The sequence below is a fragment of the Oreochromis niloticus genome, linkage group LG1 (assembly GCF_001858045.2).
Source record: "Oreochromis niloticus isolate F11D_XX linkage group LG1, O_niloticus_UMD_NMBU, whole genome shotgun sequence".
NCBI classification, from domain to species: domain Eukaryota; kingdom Metazoa; phylum Chordata; class Actinopteri; order Cichliformes; family Cichlidae; genus Oreochromis; species Oreochromis niloticus.
In genome coordinates this window covers 12,185,732-12,211,878 of record NC_031965.2, presented here as the reverse complement: position 1 = coordinate 12,211,878, position 26,147 = coordinate 12,185,732, and the positions used below count along the sequence as shown (strand labels likewise).

Below are 26,147 nucleotides of genomic sequence, written 5' to 3'. Positions count from 1 at the left end.
AATTGTTTCCATCTTAAAAGAAACAGGAAAGACAATGTCGGACTCTGTAGTTTTCTCTGGTCCCCTCCCCAATCAGACCAGGAGTAACATGTTTAGCCGCATGTTCTCCTTAAATTGCTGGCTGTCTGAGTGGTGTCCCAGAAACGATGTGGGCTTCATAGATAATTGGCAAACCTTCTGGAGGAAACCTGGTCTTGTTAGGAGAGACGGCATCCATCCCACTTTGGATGGAGCAGCTCTCATTTCTAGAAATATGGACAAATTTATTAAACTCCCCAAAATATGACTATCCAGAGTTGGGACCAGGAAGCAGAGTTGCAGTCTTACACGCCTCTCTGCAGCTTCTCTCCTCCTGCTACCCCCCCAAAAACCCATCTCCATTGAGACTGTGTCAGCTCCCAAACAGACAAAAAACAAACTAAAAACCAGCAATAAACAACTTAAACATAAAAAATCACAAAGAAAGAACAATACAGTATCCACATCTGAACCAAAGAGTAAAACAGTGAAATGTGGATTATTAAATATTAGGTCTCTCTCCTCCAAGTCTCTGTTAGTACATGACTTAATAATTGATCAACAAATCGATTTACTCTGCCTTACAGAAACCTGGTTGCAGCAGGATGATTATGTTAGTTTAAATGAATCAACACCCCCGAGTCATTCTAACTACCAGAAATCCCGAAGCACAGGCCGAGGGGGCGGTGTGGCAGCAATTTTTCACACCAGCCTATTAATTAACGAAAGACCAAGACAGACTTTTAATTCATTTGAAAGCCTGATGCTTAGCCTCGTCCACCCCAGCTGTAAAACTCAGAAACCAGTCTTACTTGTTATCATCTATCGTCCACCTGGGCCTTACACAGAGTTTCTGTCTGATTTCTCAGACTTTTTATCTGATTTAGTGCTCAGCTCAGATAAAATAATTATTGTGGGTGATTTTAACATCCATGTAGATGCTAAAAATGACAGCCTCAACATGGCATTTAATCTGTTATTAGACTCAATTGGCTTCTCTCAAAATGTAAAAGAACCCACCCACCACTTTAATCACACTCTAGATCTTGTTTTAACGTATGGCATAGAAACTGAACATTTAACAGTGTTTCCTGAAAACCACCTCCTGTCTGATCATTTCCTGATAACATTTACATTTACAATAATTGATTACACAGCAGTGGAGAGTAGACTTTATCACAGTAGATGTCTTTCTGAAAGTGCTGTAACTAAGTTTAAGAATATAATCCACCCACTGTTATCATCTTCAATGCCCTGTACCAACATAGAGCAGAGCAGCTATCTGAACGCTACTCCAACAGAGGTCGATTATCTTGTTAATAATTTTACCTCCTCACTACGTACGACTCTGGATACTGTAGCTCCTGTGAAAACTAAGGCCTCAAATCCAAAGTCCCTGACTCCGTGGTATAATTCTCAAACACGTAGCCTAAAGCAGATAACCCGTAAGCTGGAGAGGAAATGGCGTGTCACAAATTTAGAGGATCATCATTTAGCCTGGAGAAATAGTTTGCTGCTTTATAAGAAAGCCCTCCGCAAAGCCAGAACGTCTTACTATTCGTCACTGATTGAAGAAAATAAGAACAACCCCAGGTTTCTCTTCAGCACTGTAGCCAGGCTGACAAAAAGTCAGAGCTCTACTGAGCCAACCATCCCTTTAACGTTAACTAGTAATGACTTCATGAACTTCTTCACAAATAAAATTTTTATCATTAGAGAAAAAATTACCAATAATCATCCCACAGATGTAATATTATCTACAGCTACTTTTAATACCATCGATGTTAAGTTAGACTCTTTTTCTCCAATTGATCTTTCTGAGTTAACTTCAATAATTAATTCCTCCAAACCATCAACGTGTCTTTTAGACCCCATTCCTACAAAACTGCTCAAAGAAGTCCTGCCATTAATTAATTCTTCAATCTTAAATATGATCAACCTATCTCTAATAATCGGCTATGTACCACAGGCCTTCAAGCTGGCTGTAGTTAAACCTTTACTCAAAAAGCCATCCCTAGACCCAGCTGTCTTAGCTAATTACAGGCCAATTTCCAACCTTCCTTTTATATCAAAAATCCTTGAAAGAGTAGTTGTCAAACAGCTAACAGATCATCTGCAGAGGAATGGCTTATTTGAAGAGTTTCAGTCAGGTTTCAGAGCTCATCACAGCACAGAAACAGCTTTAGTGAAGGTTACAAATGATCTTCTTATGGCCTCTGACAGTGGACTCATCTCTGTGCTTGTCCTGCTAGACCTCAGTGCTGCGTTCGATACTGTTGACCATAATATCCTATTAGAGCGATTAGAACATACTGTAGGTATTACAGGTACTGCACTGCAGTGGTTTGTATCATATCTATCTAATAGACTCCAATTTGTTCAAGTAAATGGAGAGTCCTCTTCACACACTAAGGTCAATTATGGTGTTCCACAGGGTTCAGTGCTAGGACCAATTCTATTTACATTATACATGCTTCCCCTGGGCAGCATCATTAGAAGACATAGCATAAATTTTCACTGCTATGCAGATGACACGCAGCTCTATCTATCCATGAAGCCAGGTAACACACACCAATTAGTTAAACTGCAGGAATGTCTTAAAGACATAAAGACCTGGATGGCCGCTAACTTTCTGCTTCTTAATTCAGATAAAACTGAGGTTATTGTACTCGGCCCTGAAAATCTTAGAAATATGGTATCTAAGCAGATTCTTACTCTGGATGGCATTACCTTGGCCTCCAGTAACACTGTGAGGAACCTTGGAGTCATTTTTGACCAGGACATGTCCTTCAACGCACATATTAAACAAATATGTAAGACTGCTTTCTTCCATTTGCGCAACATCTCTAAAATTAGAAATATCCTGTCTCAGAGTGACGCTGAAAAACTAGTTCATGCATTTATTACTTCCAGGCTGGACTACTGTAATTCTTTATTATCAGGATGTCCTAAAAACTCGCTGAAAAGTCTTCAGCTAATCCAAAATGCTGCAGCAAGAGTCCTGACAGGGACTAGGAAGAGAGAACATATTTCTCCTGTTTTGGCTTCCCTTCACTGGCTTCCTGTTAAATCCAGAATTGAATTCAAAATCCTGCTCCTCACATACAAGGTCTTAAATAATCAGGCCCCATCTTATCTTAATGACCTTGTAGTACCATATCACCCTATTAGAGCACTTCGCTCTCGCTCTGCAGGCTTACTTGTTGTTCCTAGAGTATTTAAAAGTAGAATGGGAGGCAGAGCCTTCAGTTTTCAGGCCCCTCTTCTGTGGAACCAGCTTCCAGTTTGGATTCGGGAGAGAGACACTATCTCTACTTTCAAGATTAGGCTTAAAACTTTCCTTTTTGCTAAAGCATATAGTTAGGGCTGGACCAGGTGACCCTGAATCCTCCCTTAGTTATGCTGCAATAGACGTAGGCTGCCGGGGATTCCCATGATGCATTGAGTTTTTCCTTTCCAGCCACTCACTATGTGTTAATAGACCTCTCTGCATCGAATCATATCTGTTATTAATCTCTGTCTCTCTTCCACAGCATGTCTTTCATCCTGTTTTCCTTCTTCACCCCAACCAGTCGCAGCAGATGGCCCCGCCCCTCCCTGAGCCTGGTTCTGCCGGAGGTTTCTTCCTGTTAAAAGGGAGTTTTTCCTTCCCACTGTCGCCAAAGTGCTTGCTCATAGGGGGTCATATGATATGATTGTTGGGGTTTTCTCTGTATTTATTATTGTGCGATCTATTGTACAATATAAAGCGCCTTGAGGCGACTTTTGTTGTGATTTGGCGCTATATAAATAAAATTGAATTGAATTGAATTGAATTGAATTGAATTGAAAGAAAAGAGTGGGAAAGTGCATGCTGACTGCCTGTTCTGGGTCCAAGCTCATTTAAGCTGGAGTGTGGCCAGTGGTCTTGATAGCTTGAAAAGAAGTAAAGTGGTGGGGCTGTGTTCTTTGCAGCTGGTCCTGAGGGTCATTAACCTGCTGTTAGCCAAGGCAGGTGTCACATGAGCCAAGGTGTTAAAAAAAAAGGTGTGGGTCATTCTAGTCTCTGGGTTGACAGCTGAAACCTCTGTGAGACCTTGCCCCACCCCACGTCACATGAGCTATCGAGGTCACCTGAGGCGAGATGTGAGTGGTCGTTGAAGCACCCGGGAATGGATCTCAAGACTGCACCGTCCTTGAAAGTGCATCCTTTCTCCTTTCAATGCAGGTCAACAGCTGAGTCTTGTCGTGTTGAGGTGTATTGACTGTGTTGTGCCATGAGTTTGTGGAGTGGCTCTATGTAGACGTGCGAGCACTCCTCACTGCACTGCACAGCATGTTGTTTGGCTTGTGTTTGGAAGTTTTGTTCTCAAGATGAATTAGATTTTGTCTGAGTGACCTGGTTTTTCAAACTCTCTACATGATGAAAAACCTACACAGACAGTGAAAAACTGCCTTCTGATCTGCCTAATCGAAAATCTGAGATTATTAGTAAAAGTCGAGGCTAGAGAGGGTCCCCCTATATTACCACACTACATAATGCTACCCAGTGGTAAACATGCCACTGCCTCAGCGTTTAAATTGATGATACACCATCTGGTGCCCCTGGACACATCATCAGTGATGTAACCTGGGGTCATTGGGGGTTTCGGGTCAGACCCCCTCTCCCAGGCGACCCAGCCAGGGTTGATCAAGCCCCAACTTGTGTCCAGGTAGCACTACCCTACATGCCATGCCTCTCCTCTTTTGATCCACAGCCACCTTGATGCTGCTTCTGCTGCGTTGGTGACCAACTTGATAGCTCTTTGCTGGTTAGCCCCTACGATGCCTAGGATTTTCTATGCCCTGCAAAGGTATTGGCCCGCGAATCCTCGACATCCCACCTCGATGGGTTGGCATCTTACCTGCCAGCCATTACTCCGGCACTCCTCCACTAGCTCTGAATACTTTGCCCTCTTTCTCTCATGAGCTTCCTCCATACGGTCTTCCCAAGGCACAGTAAGCTCCAGAAGGATTACCTGCTTGGAGACAACTTGAAGACAACTGTCTTGGCTACCACTTCAGGGAACTTTAACTGCTTTGCAAGTCAACTCTCAGCTCCCGGTCGTGCGCTGTTGCCAACAGGCCAGGGGAGGTGTTTCGGACTGGTGCTGCTGGTTTCTCCCCAGCTTTTATAAACATGACTTTGTTCTTAACTGGGCAGACGCTCTTATCATGACTGATCCCGCTGCAGATGGAATCCGCTATGGCCTTCAGGACTCGATCGTGTCACCAGCGATATCGCCCTTCGCCCAGATCTTTTAGGCAGCACCTTAAAATGTGCTCCAGGGTTCCTCTCTTCTGACAGAGAAGACAACCTGGTGTCTCCACCTTCCCCCAAGTGAAGAGATTCGATGGACTTTGTAGCACATCATATATTGCCTGGATCAGGAATTTTATCCGATGGGGTTCAGCTTTCCACAGCTCATTCCATGTGACCTTGCGTCCTACAGGTTGCTCCCATCTTGTCCAAGCCCCCTGCTGCCTCAATTGCACCATTTGGCTGGCTCGCTTCTCCTCAACTCCTGCTCGCACCTCCTCAAGGATCAGCGACTGCCTCTCTTTCCCCTGTGCCTTGTCATAGCTAGGTGTTCTACTGCTACCCAAGCCCGCTCTTCTCTGGGCCACTGTACCCACCAGCATCCTTTGCTCTAGCCTTGACACTGCAATGCCTACAGCCTCAGCAGCTCTCCACTTCCGTCCCATCCTAACCTCTATTCCAGCCAGGGCAACCCGGGGGTCACTGGACTCCCGATATTGAAGCAGTTCCCTGGACCGACTCACCATGAACTTCTCGCTTAGGCTGCTAAAGGGGAGCTTCAGCTTGTTGTTATGACCATACAGAGCGATGCTGCTCAGGATTTGTGGCAGTCCCAACCACCTGTGCAGAAACCTGCTGATCCTCATCTCCAAGCCTTCCACTGTTGAGATGGGAACTTTGTAGACTAAGAGGGGCCATAAAATCCAGGGCACATATTCCATGCTGATAAATCCAGGCCTTAAACTTGCTGGGAAGGCTAAATTTATCCACTGCAGCGAGCCAGGTCTCCAGGTCTTCGTTGGTCGCTTGTATGGAGGCTGCATCTTTCAGACTACAGTTAAATACCTTACCTAGGCTCTTCATGGGCGCCTCAGTAAGTGATGGTATCTTGATGGTGCCTAGTGAAAACAAATATTTATCAGTAACCTTTCCTTTCTTCAGCACAAGAGACCTCGACTTGGTGGGCTTGAACCTCATCCGTGCCTCAAGACTCTTCAGTATCCACCTGCACCCTGGAACAGATGTAGTTGTCACCGTCAGGTCGTCCATGAAAACTCTGATGGGTGGCTGTCTGACTCCAGACTAAGTGAGTGGCCTTCTACACTGGACTTCTGCAGATTTAACCAACATGTTCATGGCAAGAGTGAAAAGGATGGGCGAGATCGTGCATCCAGTGATAATCCCCTTTTCATGCTTATCCCAGTCAGAAGATGTTTTTCCGGAAGAAACTCTCAGGTGGAAGTCGGCTTAGTAGTCCAGGATAAGGTTCCTGAACTTTTCTGGGATGTAGTACCGGTTCAGTGCCTGTTCTACCAGCTTATGTAGTATAGATCCATAGGCATTTGCGAGGTCAAGCCATAGTACTGCCAGGTCCCCTCTGTTCTTCTCCCTGGGTTCCCTAATGAGCTGTGTGACCACGCCTGTATGCTCCAGGCACCCTGGAACCTTCGGGGTCCCTCCTTTCTGGACTGAGTTATCGATGAAGGAGTTCTTCAGAAGTTATTCTGTCAGTCGCTTAGCGACGATGCTAAAGAAAATCTTTCCTTCAACACTCAGCAATGAGATGGTTCGGAACTGATCGATGTTTTTGGACTTATCCTCCTTTGGGATCCACACCCCCTCCGCTTGTCTCTACTGTTTTGCTACCTTGCCTAGGGTGACCAACCGTCCTCTTTTCGCCGGACATGTCCACTTTTCACGTTCTGTCCGGGGCATCCGGGGGGGTTTTCGAGATTGATGAAAATGTCCGGGTTTTCCTACAGAGGACCCATGTGTGAGACATCATCCCCGAGCTGCGGCTTTGTCAGTGGTTGTTCTGCGCTCACAGACGCGACAGACAGCCCGCAGCAGCGCGCCTGGTGATGTTTAAAACCAGCCAAAGCACAACTGCAGCTTTCAGACGAACTGCAAAAGAAATTTCCCTCGTACTGTCCCGGTACTGGTAATTTTTCTTGTACAGATGAGGCCTTATTTCTGTACCATTATTTAATTCCAGAGGTTTTTAAGTTATTTTTTTGCCCTTGTTGACTTGTAAAAGTCTATATGACATTTTTGTTTCACCATTCATTAGCCGCACAGTGAAGGCATCGTTTAAATATGTTAAAATTTTCTTTAAGCAAACAGTATTATTAAACTTCTTCATTACTGGGCCAAGTGTCCTCTTTTTTGGAAATCAAAATATGGTCACCCTAACCTTGCCCCTCCTCCAAATCACTAGTCAGTAGCCTCAGACAGTTCTTATAAACTTTGTAAGGTACTCCTCCCCATCAAATTCCTGCTCTGGTGCAGATGGGTTAATCAGGGCTTGACAGGGACCAAGATTTTACTCATATGTCCATTGCCAAGTGTCATTTGTCATTTCCATTGCAGTGAGTTTTGTTGAAATCTTTAACTTAAAAAAAGACTGTCAGCAGTTTTATTACTGATTGCAATGTTTTGAAAAAGATACAATTCTGCTCTGCTCTCTCGTCTTTAACTTAAGCTTAACATACTCCAGTCTAAGGTCAGCTGATCAATTGATTCTGGTTGTTCCTAGAAGCAGACTAAAACACAGAGGAGACGGGCCTTTGCAGTTACCTAAACTTTGAAACAGTCTGCCTTTTCACACTAGGACCTCTGCAACACTCGACATTTTTAAAACCCATCTGAAGACACATCTTACTCCCCAGCTTATGATTGAGTTATTTTTGATTTTGTGTCTTGTCTTCTATATATATTATTTTTCTCTTTTTTTTTCTCAGTTTGTACAGCACTTTGGTCAACCTGTGTTGTTTTTAAATTTGCTAACTTGATTTCTGCCCTATTCGATTCTTTTGTAGACTATTCTAGTCTATTCTATAGACTTTTCTTCATTTTGCTGCCGTTTTTCCTTTTTTTAAATTTGTGCACCTGAACGCACCGCTGTGCGCGCTCCTGCGGGTTCTCTGCGCGTCCCAGTCATGTGACAACACCTCACCACGCCTGCGCAAAGAAATACAAGATGGCGGAGAGTGCGGAACTGAAGGTAAGGCGCAGCCTGAAATCATTATAAATTTACTCGGTTGCGAAGCGATCGATTGTTGGGTCACACAGTTCTTCAGGGGTTTAAGTCTCAGGGGGCAGAGATCCTGTCAGATTTGGTGTTTATTGGGCAAAAACTGCCGGAACTTTATTGAACCCGCGAGCGCCAAAGCTCGCACGAGCATGTTTATGTTGATATTGAGACGCGCTGGTTTGGCTGAACGGACCGTTTTCTTCGGCACACCAGCTGCTGGCAGGGCGGCATTCACTTCACAACCAGTCTCTGCCTCCTCTTTAACCCCGAAAGAGACGGTTCTTCTCCTCGCGGCAGGGGCAGCTGTCTCCGTGCCGCCTCTCGGCTCGTAAATTCGTAGAATATAACGTCGGTTTGCAGGCTTTGACGTGCCGACAGCCTCCAGACTGTCAGTGTGCGTGGACATGACAGCGGCGGCACGCCTGTTGGTTTACGTTTGAAATAAGTCCCCTCCGGATTAATGAGCACTTATTAATAATTAGAAACTGTCGTGCGTGGTGTCCGGGCAGAGGCCGAGTGTGGCCGCGGGCGGAGTAACACTATCCCGCCTGCTCAGTAATACCAGCGACTCCTCCGTACCTGTTGATACACGCACAATAAGACGCACCGCTTCGCCTAACGGTGCTCCGGCAGCTGGTTGCCCGTTATATCAGCACCAGGTGCGGCTTCCTCGCCAGGGCATCCGACGCGCACCTTATGCGCCGTATTGCCTTGGCAGAGCCCAGTTTGAACATATCTAACAGTTATTGATCAGAGTCTTGGGCTATTTTTAGATCCCTCCCCCCTCCGGTGTGTTTCCACTGCCTGTCCGGGATCTGTGGATCTATACATGCTCCTTTGTGCCAGCTGCTGCTCAGCTGCACTCACTGTAATGAACAGGTTTGTAGATACATCCTCTGCCTCTATTGAAAACACACGTGTGGTCTTAATATATAGCTTTGCAGTTCATATTTCAGATATAAATGAACGTGTGTGTGCAGTTCTTTTTTTGAGACACGTTTTCTCCACATTTTTATTTTCTTAAGTGCTTGCAGTAGGGCAGCAGCTGCTGTTTATTTTCATTGTCATTTAATCAGCAAATAGTTTTCTAGCTCTCCCAGTGGGAAAGAGTGCGAAAGCCTAATCCAAGAAATCACCTGCAAACAGACTGTCTAAAACAGAGACCCAGTCAGTGAACTGATGAACAGCTTTTTTTCTTTAGATTTGCCTTTATGATTACCTGTCAGCCCATAAACATGGCTCTAGCCCTCCTTGTGGGTTTTTTTGGATTGTACTTCAAATAAAATTTGAGCTCTAGCACGATGTGATGACCGCGTTGAGCATCATGTTTGGAACGGGATAACAGATTTGTGCAATGCTGCACCTGCTGATATGCACGAAAAGAATGGTGAGGATTTCTTGCATTGATCGCTGCTGACTGTTCAGTAATGATGAAATGCTGATGAAACTTCACACCGAGTATTTATAGATTTGCAGCATCATACAGGAGCCATAAAAGGTGCTGAGGAGGATCTGAGAAAGTGATTTACTGGTTACAGTTTCACGTCTTTGAAAGTGTTAAACTTATGGTGGTCAAACACTTTCGATTTCCCGTGGATAGCGTCAGATCGGTGACAACCCAGCTGATCTGTGGTATTCAGAAATTCAATTAAAATGGGAGAAAGTGTTTATGCAGCAGTGGCGTTTAAAAAAAACATTTTTTTTCCCCCTTACTTCTTGAACTGTATGGTTGCTTTTTGTCCTAAGTAAGTGTGTGTTTCTAGAGCTCTGCCCAAACAAGTAAGGCAGTGAACTTGTTTGAAATGCTCGACCTGAGCTCAGTGTAACAGTCCAGTATGCTGTTACAAAAATGTTAAAAAAATGGGTGCACTTCACCTGTTAAACGAGTAGTTGCTTGCCAAACCTCTTGCGTGAAATGAAGCGTTTGATCACTTTGAGGGGCTTTAATTGCGTCTTTCTTAGAACATGCCGAGGTAAGAGTGAATCATTCTAGTGCAAATTTCAGAGTGCATTCCTTATGAAGCATTTTAATCAAATGGCTCGCGACCAAAGAGTTTTCCGAAAGACGCACTTTCTTGCTGAGCAGCGTAGATTCTGCAGTTTTGGAATTTGCTATTAATCCAAAGTATGTCCAAAAAATGAAAAACAATTAAAAAAAGTGAAGCCCTAATATCACATCTCAGACCTGTGGCAACTTTTTAACAGCTGCATTAATGCTGTAAGATGTCAGCACCCATCAAAAATGAATGCAATTAGGCAGAAATTGGGCAAAGGGAAAACAAAAACAATAATAAAGCAGGCATCTCTGCTCCTGGAGCTCCCACACAGCTCTCTGCAGAGCGTGGGCATGCATCATAGACCTGTAATTGGCCAACAAAGCCCAGAGGAGGTGCAGGTTCAGCTCCTTTTCAGGAATTACAGTTTGCTGAAAGGTTACGGAGCCAAAATCATAGCCTACCCCTGCCTTAAACAAGTGACATAGACACTGAAAAACACCTTACAAGATGGGTGTGAAAATAGAGTCAGCTCACAGTTGGGGATGATTCACAGTGCACCCATGATAATTTTAACACAGCTAAAAATAAAACCAAACTAATTTTATCTTTATTTATTTATTTGTTTATTAATTTTTCTGTTTAGGCCAAGCTGCGATTCAGATTTGATGACGTTTCAAATCTTTAATTGAAAAGTTGCAAAGCACAAATAGGCTGCTTTTCTAACAGACAGGCATCTATGTTTCATTTTCTGGATTTGAAGTTTTTTTTTAAATTAAGCTTATACGCTTTTCAGCATTTTGAGGTTTCACTTATACTCTCATTTTTGCAGGATGATGTGCTGTGATTTGTTTTATGTTTCATTGAGGGATTTTTAGTGTTTATGTCAGAAAGTTCCAGTTGCTCACGGGGATGTGAGCAGATCAGACGAGCTCCAGGACAAAACCATTTTAATTCCAGCAGCTCCTTCACACCTGAGATTTTTTTTTTAAGTGTTATTTTAACAAATGAGTGTCTCTTCTCTGTTCTTATACACCACGTTGTGGTTTTGTCACTTTGGGTGGCATCAGATAGCTGAGATGTTGTGCACTGGGTTGGCTGGTCCTACTTCTGAGCTTTTTGTGCAAGTGTGGAACTGTCACAGTGTGTGAAAGAAGCGAACGGCATTAATGAAAAGGAAAGCGTGTTAAAATCAGTGCTCTGGCAATCTTTAAGCACAGCTCTCTGCTGTACGAGACGTACCGCTGCAGCAAATGGTTTTTCATCATCGCAGTCGAGCACCAAATGTGAACTTTCTGATGTTTAAAATAAGAATCTGGTTGATAGCCAGTGCTCTAACAGTGTTTGTGGCTATTTATTGTCTTTTATTTTTTATGCCAGGGAGACAAATATTCATTATTAATGAATAACTGTCACAGTGTCTTTGAATGAGGACAAATTGAGCTGGTTCACAAAAGAAGGGAAATAATCAAATTCTTTTATGAGGGAACTTGAAAAAGAAAGTAATTGGCTTTTTTCCTGTGAAAAAAAATGACCAAACAAAAAGATTAAAAGTTGTTAATTTATTTCCAAATGAGTCGTTGGTTATTTTTCCTCCTTAATGAGGTAGTGGACCGAGCTGTAACGACAGCCACAGTTTGGACGTGTCTGCTGGATTGTTTTGAATGTCACAAAATAATGAAAAATATCTATTGCAGTGTTCCTAAATGTCAAGGTGACTTCTTCAGATGAAAACCCACTCAGATTCAGTGTGCTGAAGAAATGCATTTGTTTTGGGTTGCACTAAGAACCCCCCCCCCCAGAACTGTCATTTTAGTTCTGCTACACACCCGTAAGCCGCAGTATTACAGCCAATCTACAGATGAAGTGCATGCTATAGTTATCAGGCACATGCAGTGAACATCTTCGAGTGGATGTGTTGTGTATGGGAGAAATGGGCAGGTGCAAAGACCCGAGGGCCAGCTCGTTATTGCCGTGCGATTGTTTTGGACCCGAAAGGATCCGCAGCTGACGTCTGAGTGCCAGATATCACAGCCACCTTCAGAGGTCTTGTCCAAGCCTTGGCAAAAGACCAACAGCATTAGAGGTGGGACATGCTGTTCTGGCACGTCACTGTATATTGGTTTGCACTGCTGCGCGTTACCTTCAGGAGGCCTCAGGCTGTTTATTATCATACTTTGTGTGGCGAACTGCCGCACGAATCTGCAACGCATCCATCTCTCAAACACAATCCACGCTTGTGAAAGCCTCTGATGTTGCCAGACCCCCCCCCGCTTCACCAAAAAGAAAAAAAAGAAACGTGTCCTGTTGCCTTGCATTTTGTTTCACAGGAGTCCCGATCCGCCTCGGCTTCTTTGAACTGTCTTCTCTCTTCTCAGGAGCTGCAGCAGCAGCAGCAGCAGCAACCTGGCAATACAAATAACTGTCTGTGCGCTGGCGGCTTATAGGTGGAGACAGTCTATTTGTAGAGCCTGTGGCTAGGTTAATCCCTAATGATACAGGCACTCTTCTCTGCTCCCTTACATCCTTTCAGCACCTGCCTATTTCTCTCATTGTCACTGTCATTATCACTGCAGCTGATTTCCAGTTTAAAGAGGAGCAGACGTAAACGTGGAAGGGGCTAAGTGTGAATGATGACTGCTCTCGCGTGCTCGGGTATTCGCAGTTGCGTTCTTACGCCAGAAAACTTTTTATAGCATCATCCCAGGCACAAAAATGTAAAAAAGAACAAAAGCTGTGATAGGTGAAGACGCACGAAAGCTCAGAGCAGATGGCGTAAATCTCACAATGTGAAACGTGAGCCAGATGTTGCACGTCTCATCTTTTACAGAGATGTCAGAGGTGCTTTGCAGTGAACCAGCAGGAACAGACGGCTGCAGAAGGACAATTATTTTACTTATTTATTTATTTTTTTTGCTGCTTCTCTGAATTCGGCAAAGTTTAGGTGTTTTTACTCCCAGATAACAAGCATACTTTGTCGTGAGGCGCGGACTGATCGTTCAGTCCAGTCAAACCTGAGATTAAGCTCAATTATTGTCTGATATTTTGCCACCAATGAGCACACACCGTCATGCGGTTATCGATATTTTTTTTTTCCCCCCTGTTTTTTTTTCTTATTATTTTTTATTTTTGTGCTGCTCTGCCGAGACTGAGCTTTTCATTACTCCTCTGGTGATCTGTTACATAGTCCTGTTGCCGTGGAAACATGTCACATTTGAGATGGACATGGGTAGGCAGCAGTTTGGAGCTCGATTGTGTGTTTCCAACTGGAAGAGAGACAGAGGCAGACATCGCTCTCTTTGTTTGGAATATCTTTGAATATTAGAGATGTTTTGGTGTGAATCAAGAGGATGAATGAATTTTGTCTCTGGCTAGAATTTTTTTGTTATCCCACTGCAGGCTTTTTGGAGTCATGTGTGCTTTTTAGACGCACGCCTTGGAGTTAATAAATCTCTCCAGCCGCAGCTTTGTGCAACTTGTGCGCCGAGTTTGTTATACTGTCACTTTGCAGTTTGTGACTCGTAATTCACCCATGATTTGCTGCAGTGTGGCATAAGTTTTTAATTCATCTGTGCCAGCGCTCAACATGGCTGGAGGCATAATGTTTGAGATTTGTTCTTGGTCTAAGGACACTGTGACCTTAAAAACAAGAAGTTTTTTGTCTAATTAATGCATGTTTTTTTTTTTTGTTGGTCTTGTTTTTTTGTGGCCTTTATTGCTGACATATTTCAGATATTCCAGATATTCAGAATTGGTAACATTAATCTGCGGTGCCTTCCTATTAAATCCCTTCATTGCCAGAGGCGCATAACCTCCAGGCGGGAATAATTCTGGGGTTTTATAATATTCATCAGGGTTAGCTGTCATTCTCCCAATCAATCATGAGTCTTGGTGCAGTTTGTTAGGCTCCAACACAGATTACACAAACAGTTATTGAAAGAAAAAAAACCTTCCTGAAAATTACTCCAAATTCACACATGGGAATTCATATTTGTAGTTGCTGTAACCACACAATGTATGGAACCGTATTTTGATCAGTGCTTAATTACATGTGACGTCATGGGTGAGCATGGCTAGATACTAATCTGCTCATGTGGCTCATGGCAGAGTAACTAAAGAGTTGTTTGACATTTTCTTTTGCAATTGTATCTTGACCATAATTGGCCAGATAATTAAATTTTCATGCTATATACCTGTATGCATAAGTAAGCTTTAGAAAGAGACCATTTAATATAATTGTGTCATCAGCTAGAAAGAAATCCTGCGTGTTTCCCTTCATGTATGTTTAGTGATATATAATGACACCTGTGTGATCACTGGGAGAATGAAAACAACTGCAGACAATGTCTCTGAGTCCTAAACAGTCGGTTGTAGCTTGAAGGGATAAAGATTAATAATAGAGGTTAGTGCAGGGTTTAGCCTCTTAAGTGACCTTTAACCTGAGTGACGGCAGCTTATGACACAGATTCACCAAATATTGCTTATGGTTCTTTAGACAGTAGCCTGCTGCGAGTGGGGAAAAAAATGCCCTTTTCCATTTTAAATTATTATTTTTTTTTTTTTGTAAATGAAAAGAGATTTGCATTAATTGCTTGAAGGACCGAATCAGTGAACTTGCAGTGATGATCCAGTGGATCACCTCTTACCTCTAGATGAGGGCTGGGATTTCTGGGTTGGGATTACAGTTATTACCCATAAAGGAATAGATTTCTGCAAATTCTCACATGCAGCACAACGATTTAATGATTTGGCCCAGTGCAGAACAGCTGTCTAGAAGCTCTGCACTGGAAGGTAAACATACACCCAACCTGGATAGCACCTGGTGCACTCCCTCCCCCTCTCTCTACATGACTTGAGGCTCCCTGTGCTCAGAAACTCCTGCTAGAATACACAAACAGCCTCTAATGTTGAAGTGAAGTTGTAACTCTATATCAGCTGGTGTGATACTCTTACAGTCTTCTTCTTGTTTACTCTATCTCTGATATTTAATGTTAGAGACGGACAGACGGATGCAGTTGTTGGTCGAGAAAAGCAGTCGGTGCTTTGACGTTTTCCTTTGTTAGCATCTTTTCTAACTAGCTTCAGGGCAGTTAGAGGATGGATGCTGAGTTGTGCATATACTAACTTTTCTGTCTCTGCTTCTCACTTTTTCATCTCACCTGAGTTGCCCAGCTGTCATTTCTAACTGCCAGGCCTAGCTTAGCAGCTCACAGTGACGTCTTGGAATCACCAACGCATTTGTGTGTCTACTAAAGACGGTGAGAACAAAAAGCATACGAAATAGAACGTACTGGACAAAAGATATGTTATCCTCTCGCACAGTTATTTTTAAAACGGCAAAGTGTGCACTTTATGCAAAATGGCCCGGGGGCAACAGAGAGGGATCTCACAGCTGACGAGTAGCTAGCTGCTAGTTTTACTCACGTCCATCGTGAAGGTGCAGTGAATAGAGTGAAAGATGATTTTCTTTTTTCTAGGTGATGCACTTAGACTTAGAATAAACACCTCGTTCTTCTGTAAAGACTGAAAATGTGAGGATGTAGTGGCAGTTATTTTGGAAAGTTCCACAAGGGAGTTCCACAGTACTTTATCATGCAGTCACCTAAAGGTAGGAAAATGGCACATACTCACGGCCACTCAATGTCCGGTGCTCCTTCAGTTGTCTCGCGTCGCAGTCCTGCATCATGGTGGTAAAAGTGTGGCTCAGTATTACCTCAGAGGCAAAGTATTTACAGAAATTGCTTTTACAGTTTTCAGTGAGGCTGGCGGGACCGTTGCGAGCTCTGCAGCGGCTTCATTTGTCAAACAGGTTGTTACTCATGACACCACCACCGTAATTTCAAAAACATGTTACTTAGGAATTGGGCTTTTGGGACGCGCCGCACTATCAAGTGTGAATAAGCAAATTAAATTAGAAGACAGGCTGGAACAATAGGAGCGCACGTGTAGGGATTAAAGCGAGCTCAGGTTTGATGTGTGTTGTCTTTGTAATTTTGAACTGACAGTTCGTTTAAAATCATCGGTGCGATGTATCTTTGAGATGTAAGGCGGTGGAGAAATTAAAGGCTTCATTCGGTGCAGACGTGGCCCTTGCACCCGTTAAAGCTGCGGGGTTTCTCTGAATGAATCTCGGGATTGGACTCCCAACACTGGCTAAGCCACCGTAATAAGAAAAAGACATCTGTGCTCTTTGCCAGCAACATGTTTTCTGCACAGCCTGCTGTCTCCTGCTACCGTTTCTACTATTCCCCTTCATCTCGATGCGCGCCGACTTCTGCCAACTCCACAGGATTAAAACGGTGAACTAGAGGGCCAGAGCAAACTCCTCGTAGCTCTGCTCTTCATTTTCTCACCAGAGCAACACATCGGGATTTCGGTGCTGTTGTTCTCAGCCTTACAGTGTTAGTTGCGTCCTTATTTCTTTAACACAGAAGTGAGGCCAGCAATAAATCCAACAGGCGTTTCCCTCCCGCTCAGCTGTTTGGATCGCTTTGCCGTCCCTCGTCTTTTTCAGTTTTTTCGTGCCAGCTGTCTGCGTCCACCTACAACTACAGTTTAACTGTGTGCTTTGGTTGCTACCAGCACCATGTACCTGCAACGTTCTGGCAGCAGATCACAAACGGCCTCCCATTACAACTTGTGCCATTGAGCGTGGAAGGGGACTGGTATTTAGATCTGCTATCTGCCCATGGCATGCTGGGACTAGACCTCAGTAGCCTCAGGTATGGTGGCAAAGCGTTTAATGTGTTAATGATTAGAAGAGAAGCATTTCTAAAGTCGGTCCAGCTGGGCGGCTTCATCTGATCCTGCTACGGGGGTAAAGGAATAGCCTCATCCATATTTTTGACCCAAATACCATCTTTTGTTTGATCCACATAGCACACAGTGGTTTTGATACTACAGAGGCAGGAGGGAGAGAAAACAAAGGGCGGAGGTATTTCAGAGTTAAAGCCTGAGTCAGAGAAGCTGGAAGGCTAAGAGGTGGGGGGATGGGAGGACAAAGAGGCGTGGAGGATGGGGAGGGAGCTGGCACTCAGTACAGAGCCCTCATGCCGAGAGTGGGAGCTTTATATAATGGCCAGGTAGTGTGCAAGTTGCCCCCCCACCCACCCCAATCCTTCGCTCCCCACCCCACCCCACCACCAAATCCACCTACACAGCCTCCACACAACCACTCGCGAACACACACATCCTGCAGAAACCTTTGCAGAAACTGCTTGGCACAACATTATTAGCCTCACCATCTCCCAGTCTCCAGGGACTCCAAAGAACTGCATTACTGTTCACCTCCTCAAAACCAAGTATATTGCAGTGAATTTTTTAGCTCCGCCAGCAAACACAGAGCTCAAAGGGAAACAATTTTGGCTGCTCAAGGCTTCTAACGCCGGTCTGGTGTCGTATAAAGGCTAGAGATGAAACGGCGTACAGTGATGCACACACTGAAATCATTCTTACCAAGATCTGAATGAGAAAAGCTTAAAGTGGTCAGTTTGATCATTAGCAGCTTCGGCTTAATCTGGTGGTCTCTTTTATTTTGAAAGCCACATATGAATGCAGTCTGTGTTGTGGGTGATTATATGCTGCGATAGTGAAGAAGCAGCAGCTACTTTTGGCTGCTTCCTTATTCACATGGGGCAACCACAGCAGGTAGATCCACATGTTTGATTTTTCTTTCTTTTTTTTAAACACTGGATGCCCTTCTTGAAGCAACACCATAGAGATTTTTGAATCTCCTCCTGAGATCGAACCAGGGATCTTTCACTTGAGAGGCAAATGTACAAACCCCTGTAAATGGTAAATGGCCTGTATTTGTATAGCGCTTTACTAGTCCCTAAGGACCCCAAAGCGCTTTACACAACCAGTCATCCACCCATTCACACACACATTCACACACTGTGGACCTAATAAATCAGTGATTGATTGTCTGCATATTCTTTTTTTTTTCTCTACATTTATCGAGATTACTTCATGCACTTTTTCACTGATAATTAAGATTTGGATGTAAAAACAAGGCATTGAACCAAACTTAATAGCCGCTGCCCAAAAAACCCAAGGAAAAAACAATGTGACCTAACTGGAAAGACAGAACAAAATGAGTCATCAATAAATAAATGACTCAGTTTGCTAACAGATCATGCAGATTTAGAGAAATTGACTTCAGTATTAAACAACAAAGTGACAGGTTTTTGTTTTGTTTTTTTAAAAAGAGAGAGTCAGTTCTTCTTATCCTACCCAACATGCAATTAGAACAAATCACATGCTAAGACTGCCTATCATGAGTGGTAAATACAACCCACCTTATGCACTTTGCTGTTTCACTGTACTGTTTCTGTTTGTTTCTATGTTCAATTTTCTTTAAAAAGAAGCTGTTATCCCCAGTCAACCCTGCACAGAGAGGTTTAAGGCAGCCTGAATGGGTCTGTGGCTGTCAGCTGACCTTTGGTCGTGACTCTGGGTTGAATTTTTGTCGGGCATCGCTCGTCTTCGGTGAACACGGCACCTTTCTTGGGGGATGGAAATTTAATTTGATCATATTGACATTTAAATGTTATTTAACCAAACGCACAGCAATGAGAGGGGAAGAGAGAAAGAAGGGGACGTGTGGGCGTTACAGTTTATTCTTCTCAATGATTTTATTTGGTGCATTCATGGGGAACTCACCTGTGTGTAATGCAGAGCCTGAGGAAACCTATGAGTTGCGCTTGGGATTTTTGCTGCTTATCAAAATGTGCAAGCTTGCATCAAATGTGTCTGATTTGAATATTAATTTGGCAGATTTAAGATTTTCTCTTGTACATCAGCTCGTCTTGAGTTGGGACGCAGTTTTTCCATAAAACATTTAATCTGAGGCTTCAAAGTGTGAAGTGATTAATGCCAATGCTGCAAGCTTCAACTTTAACTCTGTATCAAGGTGTGGTCTGGCGACTTGAGTCTCGGTGTCGTCATGCGGGAAGGAAAATATTTATGGTGTTCTGTGTCACCTCAGGCAATGGAAAAAAAGCGAGCCTAAATTTGTCCTCCTGTGCAGGCTAAATTTGTAGCAGGCTATTTCAATCTCACACCCAGTCTTTTCTTAAGCGCAAGTGGAGTTAATCAGCGGTATCACAAATCTCTGAGTCTTTGATCAGCTCCTGGGAAATGTTGGTTTTTGAGCCGGTTGTGGCTTTTCAGCTGCTCTGTAGGTTTGGTCTAGTACACATGAGCAAAGTGTCGGTGTGTGCATGTCATATGACGGTCATGCAGCTGAAGAGTGCATTTGAGGTTTGCATCAGCATGCTGTGCATAGCTCCTGATGTTGTGTGTATGTGAGTGTGTGTTTGAGTTCCCATGCATTATTTCTCATCACATCACATGCTAACTCTTTGTGTGCCAGTTCTGTGTTTTTCCCGTCTTTGTGGTTGCCCTTTGCGTGTGTGCTCAATTTAACTGAAGTACTTTGCATGACAACTGAAATGAGCGTGTGTGTGTTCGTTTTCTAATTTCCTGTTTGCACCTGTTGTTACTTTCTCTTTTAGTATTGTGTGATTAAAATTAAGATAAAAGCACGCTGAGAAAAAAAGACAATTACACGTAGATGTTTCACAGGAGGAAAACCACAGCTGCAGGTGAAAATTTGAAGTTATGATGGCTGAATTACACTTTGTTGCCTCAGCTCGAGGGTTCTGGTGTTGCATATGCGTGCTCATTGTTACACTTTCATGACACCGGGGACATCTGAATAGGATGAAAATATGTAACTGTACATTTAAATGCTGAGCTTTACTGTGATGCAATTTATACCTAATGGGAGCCATAAATATGAGCGCTAAAATTGTGTGTGGCAGTCCCGAATGATTGAAAAATTCGGGGAAGAGTTGACTTCAGCTAGTCCCAAAGCTGGTTCTGTTGGGCTTATATCCAAAAGAAGATTATTATAGTTCAAATAAAGATGAAGAAACATTAATGAGCCTTAGGCTTTTAAGTGCCAAAAAGATAATAACATTGTTTTGGAAAAACAGAACAAATGTTACACACTGGTCGAGACAAGCCTCAATGATGTCAACGTTTCCAGTAAGAATGGCGCATCTCCTGAAGCTTTTTTTTTTATTTTTTAAAAAAACCTCTTACATAATCATATGGAGACATTACATTGTGGATTTTTGTCATTGTGTTCTCTACTTTAATGGGCAATGGCGATTTTATTCTACTGTCCTGTAAAATAAACCAATCGTCTCCACATTGAAATACAGCACATCATTTAAAAAATTACTTTGATTCTTAGTTTGCATCCTTTTCAGATCTAAATAATCCCAGATAGCTGGGCGAAATTAAAATTGCATCCTAGACAGGAGCTCAGGTCTCAGTAGGTGTACCTTTTTGTATAAAAGAAAATGGTGATTTTAATGAGTTTTAGTCTGACAGCCCTGCTTGCCCACTTTTTAGCAGTCTGAAGTAGGAGCGAATCTAGAAACAGTTGAATATATTGTTTCTTTAAAAATCTTATTTATTGATTGCCAGCACTCTACTTCACCATCATGCTTCCTTCAATCTGTAGTTTTTGAGTAATCATTCTGACTCAGAACCTCTGCTTTGCTCTCACCTTGGATAGAAAAATAAAAGCGCAGACGACAGAGCAAGACAAAAGGCAAGCGAGCTTTTATCAAGATGATGTGAAAACGCAGTTGACGTCAGTACTATCACCAAAATAGCAAATTCAAACGTACGTGGAGCTGATAACTAGTACCGATTAGGTGTTTCTCAGTAACCAGAACTCACTGCCGGTCAAAGTTGGCAGTTTTGGAGGCCAGTGGCTCTCCTGACAGATAGAACAGCCTATTTAGGGCAGCTCGGGCACTGACCACTTTCCAACACCTCATTAGACAGATCCCCGTGCTGCCTGTTTCCTTTCATAATAGCTCCGCTGCATTTACTGCAGCTCAGCAGCACCAACAGGTGTGTGAGCGCAGCGTGCAGCATGTATGCTGTATGCAGGCATTCGAATATGCTATTTTCAGTTTAGAGCTGTGTTTTTAAAATGATGCTGCAGTGGAGTTAAAAAGCAAAAGGTGTTATTTCAGGTGTCCTGGATGTTAAAGTCCTGGTGGTTTTTAGTGTAAGATGACTGGCATTTGGATCTATTTCAAGGCTTGAAAGGCATGAAGTTTTCATAGTTGATGAAGTTTTCATAGTTGAATCATCACTTCATAATCTGAGTAACCTTGAGTATATCTGTGGGGAGCGCTGTGTGGACATAAAGCTTGAGGGATGGTAACTACAACCTCCCAGGTGCATATTAATGAAAAAAATGACTAAATTACTCCAAAAGTGCAACAGTTAACAATGGTTACATGAAATGACTGAATAGTGCGAAGAGAAAAATCTTTTTTCAGTGGAGTATTTGAACTAATTATTATTATCGTGATCATTGTAAAACCTTTTGGGTTTTATTTTTTTAAATGTACTCATGTCTGCAAGATTTCAACAAATACTTTTGGAAGTCGTGAATTCAGTTGGTCATTTTTGTGAAGTGTGTTCTGGAGACCATCTAGAGCAATTTTGCATTGGTGGAGTAAATTTCTTTCTTGTGAAAAGGTTTTAAAATAACCTAATATGGCAGAAAGTTGCATGACGAGGCGCTTTGAACTTGGCTTAACTCGATAAATTACTTGTTTTAGAAAATTAGGTGTATGGTTCATAAGTCATGTGCATGACCACACCTCCAACTTTGATCACCTAGAGTTCTTGAGGGACAGGCGTGATGAAAAGAATCAGGGGGCTGTCTCCAGTCAGGGGCTCGATTTTAACATTTTTCACTGTAGAGGTTTAGGTAAGGCACAAAAAGATGAAGATTAATGAGAAGAAATAAAATGAGTTTTACTTTACTGCTTAAACCCAAAGAATGTTACTACCCATACCAAAAGGTAGAAGCTGCATCCTGAAATCTGTTACCAATATTGCAAAATAAACCCATATTCTAAAAATCACCAAAAAACGTTTGAACATGTTTCCATGCCCCCAACAAAAGAGCTCAGCTGGGGTTTCAGCAGTGCAATGTCAGCATGGTGACCAGTAAATGTGAATCTGTTCAGCTAATGTGTCCATGTACCTCCAGCATTGCCACCCTCCTCCCTCCCGCCCCTCCCCGCTGTGTTTTTACTGGAGCTGTGGAGAATTTCATTCGGTTTGGAGGCTCAGCTGCTTTCTCTTCCCCATCCCCCATCATCCCTCTATCCATCATTCTCCACAGCTCTGGACACAGCAAATTATTACCCCGCACACACCGCTTTCCAGTCTGACAGGAATCTGCTGGGTGTCTGCAGGTATGAAAAGTCTAAAAAAGCTTTGAACACAGTGTCCTCAGAAAGGCTTCTGATGGTATTAAAAAGTCTGCAATTAAATTAGCAAAAGTCGTGAGTATTTTCTCTCACAGGCATTGGCAGTAACGTTATTTGTAAAGTGTTTTTGTATGTGATTGCTGACTGTCAGGAGACATTATATAAATTAAATGTGGGACTGTGCTGCAGGAGGCGGTTAAATCCTTTTTGCAGAGTATTAGTCTGCCCATTAGATCTTTTACAAGTGTTGCTACTACATCAAATAAGTTCATTGGCTCATAATGGACCAGTTTCATCAAAATGAAACGAAGCATTTTTAATTTGTAAGAACATCCATTTCATGTTGCTTTTATTAAATTACGCAGAAGTTGGGACTGCAGTATGATAGAAAAATACTTATATATGATATAATGGTAAATAATTGTTGGACATAACATCGCTGCTGGATTTTTAGCCATACTTTAACATTTTGGCAGCTAAGAAAGCAAAACCAGAATTAAATTTCATTGTGTGTAAACCCTGTAAAGGTCATGAAGTTTTGGTTCCCCCAAACCCTGAACACATATTGGGAGAGATGATATCAGTGTGTTCTCTTTTTTATGTTTTAAGTCAAGCTCAAAGTGAACACTAAAGAGGTGTCCGCAAAAACAAATCCTATTAAAAGCCATTTATCGGTGCCCAATTTGCACAGCTCATCATCCACACTGAAGTGATGAAACAGTGGGATATGGCTGAATGCCATCTTGCTCCCCTTTGGTCAACAAAAACAAAACTGTACATCACAGGGAACATCAGCTCAGTTATTCTGCTGAGTCTCAGCTCATTAAACCTCCCTCCTATTCTCTGTGATCACTGGTATTGTCTCCAAAAACACAGAGACTCTCAATTTATTCTTATCTCTTTTTTTGTTGTTTTTTTCGGTTGTTAGGTTATACGTTCTATTTTTTTTTCTATTTAATGCGGGAAGCCTCCCTAGTCTGATGATTGGCAATTGATTTGACTAGTCATCAGGATCCTGTCAGCCTTTTGGAATACTGGCCTCCATCTTTCAGGCATCTCTGTATAGCCAGTGGATATCCTGGACAAACCTTACTGTGCTTTGCTCATTGGTTATGACTTTGGATATCTTAAAAAAACAACAACAAAAAAACCTTGATTGATTGGTCAAGAACAGTCAGATTGGAAGCAGACCACTGACAGAAAAGTCTACTTAAAATTTTGTCCTTGATTTGGCCTCGAATCCGCATGTTTATATACGTAGTTTATAGAGATTAGTTGGTCATTGGTGAGTCAGAAAGTTTGCCTTCATCTGTGCGTTCTGTGATAAAAGAGGTTGAAAGGAGGTGTAGATCTAATTGAACTCTTTGTCCAGTTGTTTTCTCAAGTCCTGGGAACAGATCTCACACTGGTCTGTGAGACCTGTTGCTCAGCACGTCTCTGTTCTGCACCTGAAAAATGAGTCTGCGAGCCGAACTTTGATGTTTCAGCGTTTGTTCTCTGCCAGTGGAGTTAAACAGGCAGATTAATTTTCGCGTGGTTCCATCTGTTCTTAAAATTCGTGGAATCTTCGACTGTGTTGACTTTTGGTGGAAAAGCAACATGTTTGAGGTTCCTTTGCTGACTGTGACGTTGTTTCTTCTGTAGGTAAAACAATAGATAGACAGCTCTAATGAAGGCAAAGAAGTGTGTGGAAACCAAGCAGTGAGGATCATGTTCACAATGTTTTCACTGGCAGAACCTCTTAACGTCCTCTGGAGCTGCAGACTTTGAATTTAAGTAGGGGACTCTATGGCACTGAGGTCAGGATTCTAAGACTTTAATTATAACAGATACTGGTGGCTACCTCAGGAGGTAGAGCAGGTCATCTACTGATCAAAAAGTTGGAGGTTCTCCAGTCTGCATGGCTAAGTCTTCTTGGGCAACATACTAAACCCCAAGTTGGTCTTCAGTGCCTTCATCAGAGTATGAACATGTGAATGTTGGATAGACAGCACTCAGCTGTAGAAAGAAGTGCTTGTATGAACAGGGTGAATGAAGTGAGTGCTTTGATTGGTCAAGTAGAGTAGAAAACCACTATGTAAGAACCAGTCCATTTACCATTTATGCTTTGGATCATTATCCATATAAAAGCTGCTCCATTATCTCTTGATAATAGCTCATTTAGAAACTGCTGTAATCATGCTAACTTAGAAATTCATTCTGTACATTTAAAGGTTTATAGTACACGCGCACAATTGTAAGAAAAAGAGCCTGACTTTGTTTTCCTACCTTCATGCTTTACTTTGCCTCAGTCCAGTTTGGTTTGATTTCTGCACATGAACCGACAGATCCATGGAGGCTGAAGTTAGATGTATCCAAAAATAACACATCTCCAAAAGCTGCAAATTTAATCTTAGCTGCCTCTGTGGGTTCTTCAGTGGTTTGCACCATGTCTCTATTGATTCTCTTTGAAAGATTATGAGTTGAATTGTACGAGTGATGGTCAGCGGTCTCTGAAAAGATTCTTAATGCTGTTTCTTGCCAACTCACCTGAAGGAATTTCATCATCCTAGGTTATTGTGAGCTTCAGTTTTAACACCATGTTTTGAGCCGACAGATTTAGAGGCTTTTCTGTTTGATTTTTATTGTATTGTTTGTTCATATAAGCAAGAGGTTGTTGCAGTAACAACACACCACAGTACGCTAAACCCGAGTTCATCTGCAAGGTCCATCCATAAATAGATATTAAAATACATAAAACCCAGTAACAGGAGTCACAAAAATGGTCACAATAAATACATAGACTAAAATCACAAAGCAGTACAAGGTTGACTGGTTAACAACCTCCTGGCGACCTCCATGTGTTTCCCAACCATTTGGCAAGTGGTTGCATGAGGTTGCTGGCTATTGCTAACCAAAAGTCACAAAGAGGGGGCTGGACCACAACCCTCTATGAGATTTGCTTCAGTCACCAGCAGACTGCCACAGTCGCCTGTGGCTTGCTTGGAAGATGTTGACTTCTTTGCAAACACTTGCTACATCTCACCGAGTAAAATCTGAAAAGGGCTTCACAAACCGGAAGAGTGTTTGCCTTCAAAGTAAATCAGCATGTTTCAAAAGGCACATCTTTTTTTGAAGGCAACTATATTCGTTTCCGCTCTGCGTCAGATTTCTTGCAGTTTCACTACCCTTCAGCCAGTGTTTGCATTCACATTGGTGTCTTCTGTGCAAACTGCAGGTAACCCTGCCAGTCTGCTTGTGACCAGAGCAATCTCACGAAGGTTTTCAGTGCACCACCATGTACCTCTTTGCGACCAATTTCCCCCACTAACTCACAGCTGGTTGCTAAATGGTTGAGGAAAACTGGGCTTGTTTTGCTGGAGACTTAGACGAGAAGCAGCAGACCATTCATGACTACACGGCATTGTTTACATTTAAAGGACCCCGATCAGGATCCAGTTCGAGCTCTGCAGGTAAAGATCATCCACATAGGTAAAATCTGGCTTTCCAAATTTAAGAACTTAAGTATA

At 42.7% G+C, this 26,147-nt stretch overlaps 1 protein-coding gene and 1 pseudogene across 1 annotated transcript in view; one reads left to right on the top strand and one right to left on the bottom strand.

Annotated features, from left to right (window-relative positions):
• Window positions 1-4,715: 4,715 nt before the first annotated feature.
• On the bottom strand, window positions 4,716-8,237 carry LOC102081080 (uncharacterized; annotated as a pseudogene).
• Window positions 8,205-26,147, top strand: part of LOC100692112 (E3 SUMO-protein ligase PIAS1) — a 58,606-nt gene continuing 40,663 nt past the window's right edge. The window contains exon 1 of the mRNA XM_005461559.4: window positions 8,205-8,300. Within this exon, the coding sequence (XP_005461616.1) occupies window positions 8,277-8,300 (24 nt within the window). The 5' untranslated portion in view covers window positions 8,205-8,276. The remainder of the gene's footprint in view (window positions 8,301-26,147) is intronic.